This window comes from Euwallacea fornicatus, chromosome 1 (genome assembly GCF_040115645.1).
Source record: "Euwallacea fornicatus isolate EFF26 chromosome 1, ASM4011564v1, whole genome shotgun sequence".
Classification (NCBI taxonomy): domain Eukaryota; kingdom Metazoa; phylum Arthropoda; class Insecta; order Coleoptera; family Curculionidae; genus Euwallacea; species Euwallacea fornicatus.
The window spans coordinates 2,060,346-2,074,917 of record NC_089541.1 but is presented as its reverse complement, the minus strand read 5'-3'; the positions used below and the strand labels follow the sequence as shown (position 1 = coordinate 2,074,917).

Sequence of the window (14,572 nt, the reverse complement as noted above, 5' to 3'; positions counted from 1 at the left end):
GTAATTAGAAAATGCTTTTAAATTAATTAAATATTGCTAGACGCAAAATGAAGTGAAATTTTCATCAATTGAGCGAGTTTAAAAGAGGTCGAATAGAGAAGTAGACGGGAAACGATATGGAGGTTAGTTCATTAGACTGTTGAGTTAATGCTTTGAAGTGCTATTGCATATGATAGCGGGTCATCTTTATTTTCATTAGAAGCAGTATGATAGCTCAACGATACTTTGAAGAAGCTCTGGAACCCTCATCTCGTGCCTTATCTGGCAACTCATTATTCCAATTTTCCAGCAAGACAATGCACGACCACATGTGACTAGAGTGACCATGGACTTCTTTCAACAAAATTAAATCAATTTGCTACCTTGGGCACCTCGATCTCCAGACCTCTCACCGATTGAACATTCATGGGATATTATAGGTAGAAGGTTGCATAATTTACCCCACTCCACACAAAGCTTAACGCCGTTATATCATGCTTTCCAGTCAGCCTGAAATGAGATCCCCTAAAAGAACATCAATCACTTCATTAGATGCACGCCTAGAGGTGTACAGGAATATATAAGACACCGTGAAAGATCGACAAATTATTAATTTTTGTTTTGTTTTTAACAAGCGTAATGAACATGCATACCAAATATTATTTAAGTAGCACCATTTTTACGGAGGGTTTTCTTTTCTATTTCACGCAGTATATTTATTAGAAAACCGAAACTTTTAATATTGTACTCATTTTTTTAACAACCTGATCCAAAATTTTGGGTTATAAATATTGGAATTATCAATTTTTCCCTCTAAATAAATAATTTCCCCCTTCAGTGGGAAGTATAGTGGGGCAGACACTACAACAATAGTGGCAGAACAATAATTTATTCTATGTGAGAGTTCATTAGCTAGTAATTGTCAGTCAATAACAAATAAGTTACAGCAAAACTGCATTTATACCCATGAATTGTGTATGAGTGTAATTACGGTCGCGTGCTTCGAGGTTTTGTATATTAATGGGACCTAAATGTGAAACCACATGATGCTTGAAAAGAAAACTTTATGAGAAGGTATGGATTTAAATTAGTAAACTTACTTCTAGTAATTGAATGGAAGATATATTTTCTGAGGGAAATAATTTAATTATGGAACTTGTGGCATTAACGCTAAAATAAGTGCAATTACAAAATGCATATTTATTACACATAGAGAATGAAACTGAACATAATTTTCCATAGAGTCAAATAGATAAATGAAGGACTTTAGTAAAAATTAGATTTGGTTTTGAAATGTGAATCAAAGTCAATATACATAATAAATGGATGGAAAACTCATCTATTTTTGCACACACTAACTAAAACCCCTTTCTGCGGATAGATAAGTGCATCTTGTTCATTAAGCTCTTTCCCTACCTTAAATTTAAATAAAATTTTAAAATACATTGAACTGTGATTCATATGTCAGAACCATAAAAGTTCTTTTGCTGTAGTTTAAACTCTAGGGGGTACCGACGCAGGACCAGGATCATCAGAATTTTATATAACACAAATTCTCCAAGACTATGTAAATACATTATCGTATAGAGACTTACGCTGGGTTTGAAAAGAAGGAAAAATATTTCTCATTACTTACTTACTGGGTGGTAAAGAGCCCAAAAAACATTCTCGCTTTCACATCCCCAGAGTGAAAAAGGGTACAATTTCTCTAGATAAGCATTAGAACAATATCATTATTAGAATAAAGTTGCAATTGTGTTTTGTAATTCTGGGATGCACGACATATCAAACATTCTGATAAATCCTAAGCGAAAGGAAAATTAAATTTTGTTGATTACAGTGCCATCCATCATGAATCGAAAAAAAATTCCAGAAAAATTCTACGTATTTTTAGCCGTATAATTCCAATCTGCAATAAAAAGTAAGAAATGCCTTTTAAGAATTCAAAGTTGCCTCTCGTCTCCCCCACAGAAAGGTGTAGAGGGACACTAATTTGAACATCAATGTATTTCCCCCGCGGACTAATTAAATTTTCATAATGGGCTTTTTTTCTTAGAGCCCTTATTATTCGAGATATTGGAATATCTCAACTTAAATATTACACCCTGTGTTAAATTATTAAAATTACAACACGGTATATACATATCCTGCAGAATCTTGTATGCAATTTAAAAAAGCTTTCATGCCGTTTATATTTTTACCCGAGCAAGGTCGCCTATCGAGAATTTATATTTTCAAAAATAAATATCGGGAACGTACTCAAAACTAACCAGATTGATTAGACCTCGTTACGTAACGTTCAATGTAAACTAAGAGAAGAGTTGCGTACTCTATTGAAATGAAGATAGTTATGCTAACTTAGAGCCCATTACGAAAAACGATTAAATGACGAAGTAAATACATAAGTAACGGTAACACTAAGCGAGTAGATTGACTTACATATATCTTACGTATATAAATGAGATTGCCGATGTACCATAAATGTGTAATAAAATCTATATGAGAGAAAGTTTTAAACTTGCCCAGAGAACTCTAGAAAGCCTTTGGCAAATATTGAATATTATGAACCAGGAGATGAAGTAGACTTTCCAGAGGTGCCATGGGAGGATTATGTGCGGCTTTTGCCCACTTCTACAGCTGTTCCTCCGATAATTGAAGACTGTGGATCGGAGAATAAAACTACTAGTTCGGGAATTGGTCACATCAGTGAATGTAGCTGAAATAATCTCAGATAAAAAAGGTCGGATTAGATTAGTCCGCAAAAATTGAATAAGAAGGCAACTTTTAGGGCTGTTTGGAGACCTCTGGAGGGTCTTTGGCAAGTATTGAACCCAATGAACCAGAAGGTGAAGAAGAGTTTCCAAAAGTGTGATGAGAGAGGCATGTTCGGTCTTTACGCTACTCTGCAGCTCTATTTCCGATCACTGACAGCTGTGAACCCGAGAGGTGAAACTATTTATTCGGTAATGGTCAATACATCCAGGCAAAGCATCAGTTAAATCTAAACAGTTAATTACACATAGTGGTCGTAATGTTGGCACGTTAAAAATATATTTCTAAATATCATAAATTCATTGGCGTATTTTAATTTAGTAAATTGTCTCTAGCGTTTCCTACTTATATTTATAAGAACTGTTTATTGCAGATTAATCTTTTTCAGGTGGGAGCAAGTTAGATAAAATAGTTATAGTAATTATTCCATACCATAAACAATGAATAAATGTTTTCGTTACCTTTAATTGGGGACATTCCTTACAAGTTTACGCATCGATATTTCCGTAGCAGGGCTTTCTTCATCAAACAGTCAGAAAAGATAGACTGAGATTCCACAAAATTTTACTCTCCCTGATGGGTTCGGCATGAGAGTTGAAGAAAGGGGGCGAATTAGCAATTCGTACTTTTTACGAGGAGTTCGACTTAAGACTTAGAGAAAAAACAGATAAGCGATGAAACTGCTTCATTAGGATTTGATGATTTGCCCCAATAGAATTCAGCAACAATTTTAGCTACCAGAAGTCGCCATTCTAATGTGCTTCATTACTTTCCTCTTTAATCGATCAACAGACAAAAAGTTCCCTTTATGCGCCACTTCTTAAATGTAACAAAAATTAGAATAAGTTCAGCTTTTGCTCGCCAATATTTTATCAAGGAACCAGTAAGTGTAACAAGCCAATTTTAAATCTATTCGAAAAAAATTAGAATTCATTTTTTTTTGCCATGAGGCTTTACAACACGAAAATTTATATTTTAGATGGATTATATATATTAGGGACATACGCAAAACTTGCAGATTCGCTTTATCTTTTCTACAGGGTGCTTGAGTCATGAGAAGGCTATTGCGAAGTTTTGCTGAACATAGTTCACTGAAGCCGTATAACACATAATTAATTCTGCACATTGTAAACAGCTTAAAATGTGTTGAACAAGGTTAATTTGACTGCTGATAATTATATGATATTTAAATGTGATCGCAATACTTTCATATCAACATCTTCTTTATAATTAGAACCAATTTTTTGCAGTTGTCAGCAAATAAATAATTATTTAGGAAAATTGCGAATTAGTTTTCAGTATCATCCCTTCAAAACCACTCTAATGCTCTTCCCCATTCAGGTAAGATGTCCAAAAGCGGCCTTCTAGTGGTCCGAATTCTCACAATCTCCCATTCAAATATCCAACGAAATACCTTTTACAGACTAGTTTAGTGAAGACCGTGTTAACGGAAGATTCAATTCCATAATAAAGTAAATTAAGAACATTTTTTTGTCTTTAGTTTGTCTAAAAATAACCGCATTATCCACTATACTTTCGCCTCGATGCCTAAAGCGAGATACGCTAAAGTTTTTGCCCATCAAAGCCCATCAAATTGATGGAACTATTAATGGTTTTGAAATGTGTGGGTATGCGAGTGTTTTGGCCGCGTGTGCTAATTTTTACCTACGAGACCTGCTCCAGATAGCAGATGGAAAAGTGTGGCCTTAATGGAGGAAGTTCCAGTTATAGAGTAAGTAGAGACAATTTGGCGTTTATAGGGGCACCTTTAGTTTATTGGAAGCAGATTAGAAGGTTCGACACAAGACAGATTAGAAAATCCTTAGTGATTCAAAATTCTCAACTAAAATTATTAATTTGGTTCTTCAACTATGATCATTTTATTACTGTTGCTTCTCTAATTTAACAATTCTTGTGTTAAAACAATACATCGCTCGATGGACATGTGTGCCGGTTCTAAGCCGTGTTGTTAATAAGCTCACACCATGGGTAACCACTTACACTGAAATGAGTACTTAAGTCAATAATTTCTTCGAATAACGATGTGGCGATTTAGTTATTAAAAACCGAAAGAAAATCACGATGAGAGAAAGTATCTTTGAAAGAATTTCTAATTATTGACGTTCGGTTAAATCAAGTTTTTAGATACATTTCTATTTTAATCAATTGATTTTTAAAGTTGCATAAAATGCATGCAAATTTTAATACTAGGATTGTTATTAAATAAAGAATTTGAAAGTCAACAATGATGGGTACCTGTCAGTATTAGTCATGAAAATGAGGATATTGATTCTATGATGTTGTGTAGTGAAAGCTTATTAGTTATGTGCGCCATGGGGTCATTTTAATTTCGTGTTAACTAAAAGAGCTTATTGGGAATTCTTTCTAAACACATCCTTCACCATTGAATCAAGATTCCCTAAACGTTCAAGGTTTTAAATACTTTTAATAGATTGAAAATGTTATTTGATTAAAATTATACTTTCAACTTAAAATTGCAATAACTGTACATTACAATCTACAATTGTAAGTTTACCCTTGTGTTGCAGGGCCTCTTCTAATATAATTCTTTTTTGCAGGTTAGCCAGAATGCATCTCATATTACGACTAATAGTAATAATGAGTTTTTTGGTGGAATTAATGAAGACATGCTATAGCCTCACATGCTCTGAAATCAACTCTCACAATAGTTGCACCCGCATCGACTCTTCCACTATATTACTATACTGCCCTAATCAATATGACAAGAAAATCGCCCTTTCGGTATTCGAGAAAACTGGAGAAATAACCATAAGGTGCCTGAACCAATCTGATCTGCGATACGTGGAAGATGTTCCGGATTTAAATCTTTCCAGATACATAAAAATGTCAATTGAAGATTGTGGCTTTAAGGATAGCCCTAAACGGGCTATTGAGAAGTTGCATATGGGGGAATTGAGGCATTTAATTTTAACTGGGACGGAATACGTGGAGACCCCTCAAATGGAGATCTTCGACGAGTTCCAGCTAGGCAGTCAACTAAATTTGGAAACCTTGTATATTTCCTCGATAACTTTGATTTTTAAAAGGAATTTTTTGAGAAACACCCCTAATTTGCGGAATCTAAGTCTGAATTCTGTGAATTTTAACGAAACTACCATGCATTTCGACGACGTTCCCAATTTAGAGAAATTAGTTCTGATGGATAATTCCATAAATCTAATCCCTGAAGGGTGCTTCAGGAATCTCTCGTCTCTTTCTAGGTTGTATATACAGAATAACAAAATTACTTCACTGAACAGGACAACATTTAAAGGATTAAAATCCCTTAAAACCTTAAATCTGGATAACAATCGTATTGAAAAAGTGGCAAGTGACTCATTCTCAGAGCTCAAGGTTCTGACTGCGATTGGATTGGCTTCGAACAATATCGCCTTCCTCGAAAAGGATATATTTAATCAAAATCCCGCCCTTGAATTTATCGGGCTTAACGACAACCCTTTGAAAAGCCTCCCTGAAACTTTATTCTGGGCTTCCCCACAATTGAAAGGCTTAAATTTGCAACACCTCAAGTTGACCTCATTTCCAGAAGGTCTGTTTAAGCACTCAAAACTCTTGAGTGAACTTAACATGTCTGGAGTTGGAAACTTTTCTTCCAGAGGCCTTCCAGAGGGTATTTTTTCGCATCTGCCCAAGCTCAAAGTTATCAATTTGGGCTCGAATGTCCTTAGGGCTGTTAACATGAGCTTGTTCCAGGATCTCACCAATGAGACTGACTTAGACCTCAGTAACAACGCAATAACTGAGTTTCCAGATATATTACGGCTGGAAATTCGTAAACTGACCTTATCAAGCAACAGTATCAAAGCGCTAAAGGTAGGCTGTTGATGATTGTGTTGATTTTAAGGTAATTAAGTATTTTTAGCTGAAGTCCATTGTTGATTCGAGGATCCTGGAGATTGACTTAAGTTATAATAAGATAAAGAAAATTGATTTCTCGGAAATCTCTGAAGACTCTCTAAGGAAAGTACACGTAAACTTGAAGAGTAATCCAATTGCAAACGACTGTTCCAACATCGACTTATATCGTTACGTTAATAAAACAATGAATTCAGCTATTTTAAGTAACATCGATCCAAAGTTTAAAGTTGCGATTGATTGTCCAGTATGGGAAAATTGCCCCAAAACCTGCAATTGTTCTTATAATGAGAGGAAAGGAGAACTTTCTGTAGATTGTTCCTCAAGAAATCTAACTTCATTTTCCATGAAAGATCACACGTTTTTGAAGCTGATAGATCCAAAGTTGTTGAGTAATTCTCTAGAGCAATCTTATAAAGCCAATTTCTGCAATTTCGTAAAGAAGGAATTTGGGGTAAAATTGAACTTGTCGGGAAATCGGTTGACTGACATTGATTCGATTTCTCCTAATATAAAGGTAAGCTTTTAACACCTAAAAATTGTTATTATTTTATATTTTCCACAAAAAAATTTTGATCCTTCTACAAATCTCTAAAAATCATATACTTAAGATCATAAACTACGATTTAATAGTACCAAATTAATCTCAAATTAATCATCGCAAACACTCAAAAGATATGCAGTATGCGGTTCCTTCGAGGGAACGCTCAGAAAAAAAAATTGTTTTAGACGAACATTTGAATTTCTTAGTCATGACACGATTTCATGAAAAAACAAATTACGAAGCTAATGAAGGTAAATTTTGAAATTAGCGACAATCCTATAGGGTGTCCCAAAAAGGCGGGACATCAGAAGTGTTTTTTTTAATGGGATCACCTGCATTTTTCCACAAAATAAAATACTTTTTGGATCCTGTATTAATTCCCAGATTTTTTTTTTACACTAGGATGCAATGACTCGAAACTATGACGTTTCAAAATTTATCTCTATTGGCTCCATATACATCCCCATAATTGATTTTTATCTGAAATCAGACATAAACTTATAGATATCCGAGGAGGTGTTATATGGACACACTGTATATCTACATGGTGGTCACAGACACGAACTTCTCAAAACCACCATCGAGAAATTCAGTGAAGGTCGTCCATTATAAAAATACGGTGGCGTTAAATAGTTTTTTTCATTTCGGTATCATCCTTTGTACGCCACTGCCTCGTTAGTTAATTCACATTATCCGAATTGAGTGATTCACTTAAAGATAAACTTTTATAAAAATTCAGTGGCGTAGATTTTTTTTTGATCTGATAAAGATTTCGTGATTTGTGTTTCGATTCATTTCAGTTTATATGTTTCGAGGGTACTTACTGGAATTTGAAATTTAAAAAATTGCCCGTCAAACTAACCACGGACTGGATGCTTACATTCGGACGACCCTGAGCTTGCAGTTCCACAGACACTGTTTCGTGCAAAAAAAAACAGCAATATCTCTTATTGTGGTTAAAGTTTATTTTTACCGGTTAATAATAACGTGGTAAAAGACAATATTGATAAAATTGAGTAATTCACGTAAATGACGAGAGAAAGCAAGCAAAGGGCAACTTTCGCGTCGAGTCTGTAAAGGTCCTTACACCGGCAGACAATTGATTTATTATTGCTAATGTAAAATCCGAAAATTCATTGTTGTTACAGAAATATTTTTAAATTTAGTTATTTTTCATAGGAAACTGTAAATAATCCTGAAAACCGTGTTTAATTAATTTCATTCCTAGTAAGCCACTCTATGGTCATTCATTAGTTACAATTTTCAAATTGATGAGTTCAGTTAGAAGTTCTCTTTTATAAAAATTCAGTGGCATAAAACAATTTTTTGCGATTTTTGGTGATAAAAATTAGTGAATTTCAATATTTCTGGAAACAAATTTTTATGGGGTTAGTCACGCAAAATGTTCATTAGAAAAGTTTTGACTTTCCACTATCAGAGCCTAATGAAATTTGGATGCAGACTGGAATCGACCATTTTGAGTTCAAATAAATTATTTTCAAAATAGCAGCACTTCCGGTTACATCGGAAGTAACTACCAACTTTGTTGTTTTAAATGGACCCCTTTATTTTTTTCGTAATTTTCGGCCTTTTTGTTAAATTTTAAAACAGTTTATATAAAGTTTTTTATGTGTAAAATTTACCATTTCCGAGTTATACTAAAATATTTGAAAATTTTTATAACTGCAAGATCTCATTAATATCGACATTGTGCGCTAAACAGTGCCAAATTTGGTATTCGTGTTTTGGACCTCAAAGAAGACTTAATAAGCTACAGTTTGACGTATTTCAATTTGACAAAAAGTCTTTCACAACTCCCGAAACGTGCCTGTGAAATTGCATGATTTCAAATCTCAATAGCTTTTTTATTTCAAATAGGACAACCTGTTCAGAATCGGTCCAGGAAACCTTAAAAATAATATCGAGACAGGATTAAATTCTAGACTCGAATATCCTTTAAGATATAAGGTGTCCCATTTGAAATAAGCAGATTATTGTGATTTGAAATCGTGCAATTTCGATGGCATGTTTCGAAGGTTGTGAAAGACTTTTTGTCAAATTGCAATATGTTGTTATGTCCTCGTACAGCCCCCAGAACATCGATTCTAAAATTCGCAGCGGTTAGCGCACAATACCAATTTCCGTGGGATCTCGTAGCTGTCAGTTTTCAAATTTTCCAATACAACTCGGAAGCGGTAAATTATAACCATAAGGCATTTTACGTAGACGGGCCTTAAAATTTAACGAGAAATCCGAAAATTACAAAAAAGATTGGGTTCCATTTAAAATGACGAAGTTGATACGTACTGCCGGTATAATCGGGAGTGCCGCCATTTTGAAAATACTTTACTTAAATTCAAATTGTCGATTCTAACCTGAAACTAAATTTAATCGGGCTGTGATAGTGCGAAATAAAAAAAAATCTAATAAATGTCATGGTTGGTTAACCTTGTAGGTCCCTGGTACACAAAAATCGAACTGGTTCACACAGAACCCCTTCTATAAATTTTTATTTTTTTATTGCTCTTCTAAACACAGTTAATTTATTTATAGAAATTTCTATGTTCACCTCTGTTAGTTTTCGAGAAATATCAATGTTTCTCAAACAGAATTTTTAACATGTCTCTTATTAAGTACTAGAAACCCGACTTTCTTTCATGATACACTCTATATATTATTGAATATTTATTATGAATCTGTTGATCACAAGGAACATTTTTTCCATACACTACTCTAGCTATCTTTGTAGCCTTCGGGTAATTTCGTTCTTCAAAACGTCAAAGTTCCGGAAAACTAGTTTTGCTTAAAAGCACATCTTAACGTTAAAGCTCAACTTTTTCATATCAAATATCCTTTATATTACGCGATATGTCAAATTTGGTACCAATTAGTAATTTATCACTAGCGCTAAATCTTCCTGTAAAGTTCATACAAGATCTTCGTTATCGTCTTTGTTTTCAAAACTAATTCATATTTCGGTTTAGCAACAATCATTTGATGAATCCTCAACCAATAATAAATATATTACATATTTAAATAGAGCCTGGATCTCAGCAATAACCAAATAAGGCGCTTACGCTCTTCCAGCCTTATTCAATCTCTCGACAACTCTAAAACTTTGCACCAACTCTATCTTGGACGCAACCCTTGGGAGTGCAACTGCATATCTGCGGAACTGCAAGAGTTTTTGCTTGAAAATCACAAAACGGTATTTGACTCTGTTTATTCAAGGCTTGAAAGTAACCTTCTCCCTAAAATTTACAGGTAAATACCAGCGAAATCGTTTGCAAGGGCAATAATGATATTCAACTGATCTCTAGAGCTGTCTGTGAGTTACCACTCAATTTGAACTTGATGCTACCACCCTTCCTGGGGGCAATCCTTTGTTTAACCTCAATTTTCGCTCTCTATTACCGGTATCAGGAGAACATCAGAATCTACCTCTTCAGTAAAAATATGTGCCTCTCTTGGATCACTGAAGAAGAACTGGATAGAGATAAAGAGTATGATGTTTTCATCAGCTACTGTCAGAAAGATGAGGAATTCGTCAAAGATCATTTACTGCCAGGGTTGGAAAGTGGAGAAAAGAGTTATAAAGTGTGCATCCATGAAAGGGATTGGGCTCCCGGAGAATTTATTTCCAGGCAAATATTCAAGAGTGTTAGTCAATCCAGAAGGACTTTGGTGGTGCTTACAAACAGCTTTTTGGATAGCCACTGGGGGAAAATGGAATTTCTCACTGCTCACACTGAGGCCCTGCGTGAGGGCAGAACAAGGGTGATTGTGGTCATTTATGGGGAATTGGATATGGACAATGTGGGGAGTGAGCTCAAGAGTTACCTGAGCAGCAATACTTATATCAGTTGGGGAGAAAAACACTTTTGGAGGAAACTCAGATATGCCCTGCCACATTCCAGTAAAAAAGCTGGAAAATTGCAGTGTTTGGAAGATGTGCCAGTAAATGAACATCTCAGGAGGCCTTCTCTTATATTAGACCCTTCTTTGTTTAAGGGCGAATTTTGTACAGTTGATATTGGAGAGAATGGACTAAATCATGAAGTGTAAGAATTTTTTAACGAAATATGACAATCGACGCAAAAGCGAAGCTCTACTGTGCATCGAACTGATGGAGTGATTTCAACAAATTTGTTCCTATTTTTTAATATTATTTTTTAATATAATTTCTAATGCAATTATTCTAAGTAAATGTATTTACGAGTTACCCCAGCAATCTCGTTTTACAATTAAATATTAATTTTAAAAAAATTATATATAGTTTTTAAATATTTTTGCTTTATCGAGGCAATAAGAAATATTAGTTGTGTAAGTTAATGTACAGGGAGTTTTATAATTCCACGGCACTAGTTGAGGTCCGTATTTTCTAGCACAAAATAAAGAAAAATGTTCATACAAGCAGGTGTCCGATCTCGGTGATGGTAAAGGAGTTACAAAGTGTTAAAAGTTAACAGATAAAATTTTCAAATTTTATACTTTTCATAAATTCTTCGACCTGTTAACTAACTTTTAACTCTCTTGATTTTTGGTTGAATTCTGTTCAGTTTTCTCATTAACTAATAAATGTACAAATAAAATCAAATCTACGTGCCCCAGGGTTATTGAATTATATTTCGCAATTCTGTGATACTTTGCTTTATACTTTTTTTTTTATCTGAACGGATTTTATAGCATTCGGTCACAAGAATATACTTCGACTTACTGGTCTATCTCGATGTCTGCTGTTGGATTCTGCGTTCTGCCACAGTTCATGCTGCCGACCACACGTTGTCGCCAACAAAACGGACAATTTCTGTTTTTTCTCTTACACTTAAATTTTCCGTAATTATCACGATTAATAATTTGGTTTTTACTACGTACAAATAAGTTCTAATATCGATGTTGATGTTTGTTGCGTTTGTTTGACAGTTAAACACTTCACTTGTTCTCCATAGCCTACTATGAATTTTTCAAAATAATTAAGTACTGCGCGTTCATTTTCAATTCTTCCACAAAATCGTTAATACTTTACATTTTTCGACAAAGTTCTGACACAGGCCCGTTTTGAGAGGTGTTAACCCAGTGACGTGCAAAGATTTTTTCTAAAAACATCGCTAATGCGATTTATTAAAATTTTGCTCCTAGAAACTGTCATAGTAGGCCGTGAATTTTATGTCAACCAGGCCGTTTTTGCTGAAAATGTGCTGTTTATCAAGCTCCATAATTAAAGAAAAATCCGGGCTAAATCGCACAATCAATAAACTTTTTACAGACTGACCCCAAAACGAATGGGTTACACTGTATATAATTTGTCTAACACAAAAGATCGACGTATAATACTATGAAATCCGTTTAGTTTTTAAAAAATGACGTAAAAAGAATAAACGAATCGTAAGATTCCAAAAAAAACCCTGGGGTTCGTAAATTTCATCGTATTTATAAATTGATTAATTTATAAATACAATGAATTTGGCCCATGTATAATCTTTAAAAGAAAATAAAATTTCAAAAACACTTAAGAACGTCAATTTGAAAGATACAGTATTTTTCTTGGCTGATTCCTGGAACAAACTATCACCTGAGGTGATACGAAAATATTGGCAAAAAATATTTTGTAATTCAATGGACGAACCCTTAATGGGCCACATCAAATTATGAAAACGAAGAAGATTCAGATGACGATATTCCGTTGGCAACTCTTAAAAAAATGGAATGACGATCCAGAGGAATTTGCTAAAATCAAAAAAATGTTGCAGAAAATTAACGCTGGCAATTACAATCCAGAAAAATTAAAAATACGTGAATGAATCATTGGATATGACAACAATTTACAATTGAGTAACGTTGACGAAAACGGAAGCGGTTATTCTGACGATGAAGTTTCCATAGATAATTAACCAAAAATAACTATAAATAAAGCATCAAGAGGTTATTAAATGTTCGTCCACGTGTATTCGATAAGAAGAGGAAACAACATCGAAATAGACAGCACCACTACGTCTAAAATACTTCGCATGCAATCAATGGATTCTAGACAGGGATATGTTCGCCAAACAAAAATTTATAAACTTTTAAAATAATTTTTAGACGTTGTCAATATATAAATTTTTAAATAAATCTATTGCAAATGCTTAAACCACATAAGTTGCCATCATTTTACCTTTCATTACACATCATTTTAATGATTCCAAAATCCGAATGATTCCGAAATCCGGATCCAACTGGTTTTAATTAATCCGGATTAGTGACGCTTTGCTATACATATGTTTGGAATAATTATTATTGAATTCGTTTCTGAAGGTGTGCCTCTCACCGGAACACCACTGTCAATTTTAAATTTTCTCAGAGAAATAAAAAAAAATTGCTCATTTGGCTTTTTCAAAGTGCAGTGGCGTGAGAGGAAACATTATGGGAATACAGATTTCCAAAACGCGTATGTGTGAATATTCAAAAAGTCTTAAACTCATTTTTTCCAGCTGCACTTTAAAGAAAACGGAGCCGGCTTCTTTCTTATGGAGATTTCTTTATATTTTTAGAGAAAGGCGCGAAGCATTTCAGCACTTTATAACACAATGGGGTACGGAAAAACTGTTTTTCAAAACGACCAATACGTCTGATTTCAGATAATTAAATGGAAAGCTAGGTACAGAGTGTTTCATACTCGACCCTTCTATATCTATTTTATGAAAACGAAAAGAAATATAAATAATTTAAACTGTGCGCCATCAATAGGGTTGGATGATCTCCGTATCGATCTAAAGAAGTGCAGTTCTAAAATGTGGGAGTAAGAAGTTATGACTCCATCGATGATATATTTTCCAGAAACATATCTAAATTTGGAAAAAATATGTAGATCCTGCTTTTATTCACAATTTTTGTCAAAGATTGTTTTTCTTATGTGTTATCGTTTAAATGTTAGGAGCAAAAGTCCCTGAGGAGTTGTTACAAAAATATGGGATGATCCAAAAGTACAGGCAGCTACTTCAGAGGCGTATTGTACACATTAATACAAGATATATTTTTAAATACTTTTTTTTCTAAATCATTTTTTAAGAAAAATATGACGATTTTAAGATCGGGCCGAACAACTGGTTTTTATTCAATTTTACCGCTCTGATTTCCTAAAGCTTCTAGAGAAAGATAGAGTAAAACCTACTCTTTTTAGCGCTTATAAAAACAATAGAGAAGTAGAAATCATTGACGAAATCCAATATTTAAAAAAGAACCTTGTGTCTGTTTTTAGATTATTCGAATGACTATAAACGCTTTCTTTGCAAGTCTGCCGATCAAAGGCTACGGCACTGACTTTTGTGAATTTCGAAAGAAAAATAACGCAAATCCTGGTCTTTATCCTGGTGTAAGTGCAATGGCATACGATGGTCCATG

General features: G+C 34.1%; 1 protein-coding gene across 3 annotated transcripts; it reads left to right on the top strand.

Moving 5' to 3' along the window:
• Positions 1-771: 771 nt before the first annotated feature.
• LOC136350729 (protein toll-like) lies at positions 772-13,308 on the top strand. Of its 3 annotated transcripts, none has more exons than XM_066302753.1 (7): positions 772-1,053; positions 2,551-4,092; positions 4,253-4,483; positions 5,331-6,606; positions 6,656-7,165; positions 10,233-10,400; positions 10,457-13,308. In XM_066302753.1, the coding sequence occupies exons 3-7, from the start codon at positions 4,461-4,463 to the stop codon at positions 11,255-11,257; spliced, it is 2,778 nt and encodes a 925-aa protein (XP_066158850.1). In that variant the 5' UTR covers positions 772-1,053; positions 2,551-4,092; positions 4,253-4,460; the 3' UTR covers positions 11,258-13,308. The 3 variants fall into 3 exon arrangements, with proteins under 3 accessions (XP_066158850.1, XP_066158859.1, XP_066158868.1); XM_066302762.1 differs by lacking the exon at positions 772-1,053 and having other exon boundaries at positions 1,086-2,719; positions 2,768-4,092; XM_066302771.1 differs by lacking the exon at positions 772-1,053 and having other exon boundaries at positions 1,086-4,092; positions 10,457-11,149; positions 11,204-13,308.
• Positions 13,309-14,572: the final 1,264 nt, after the last annotated feature.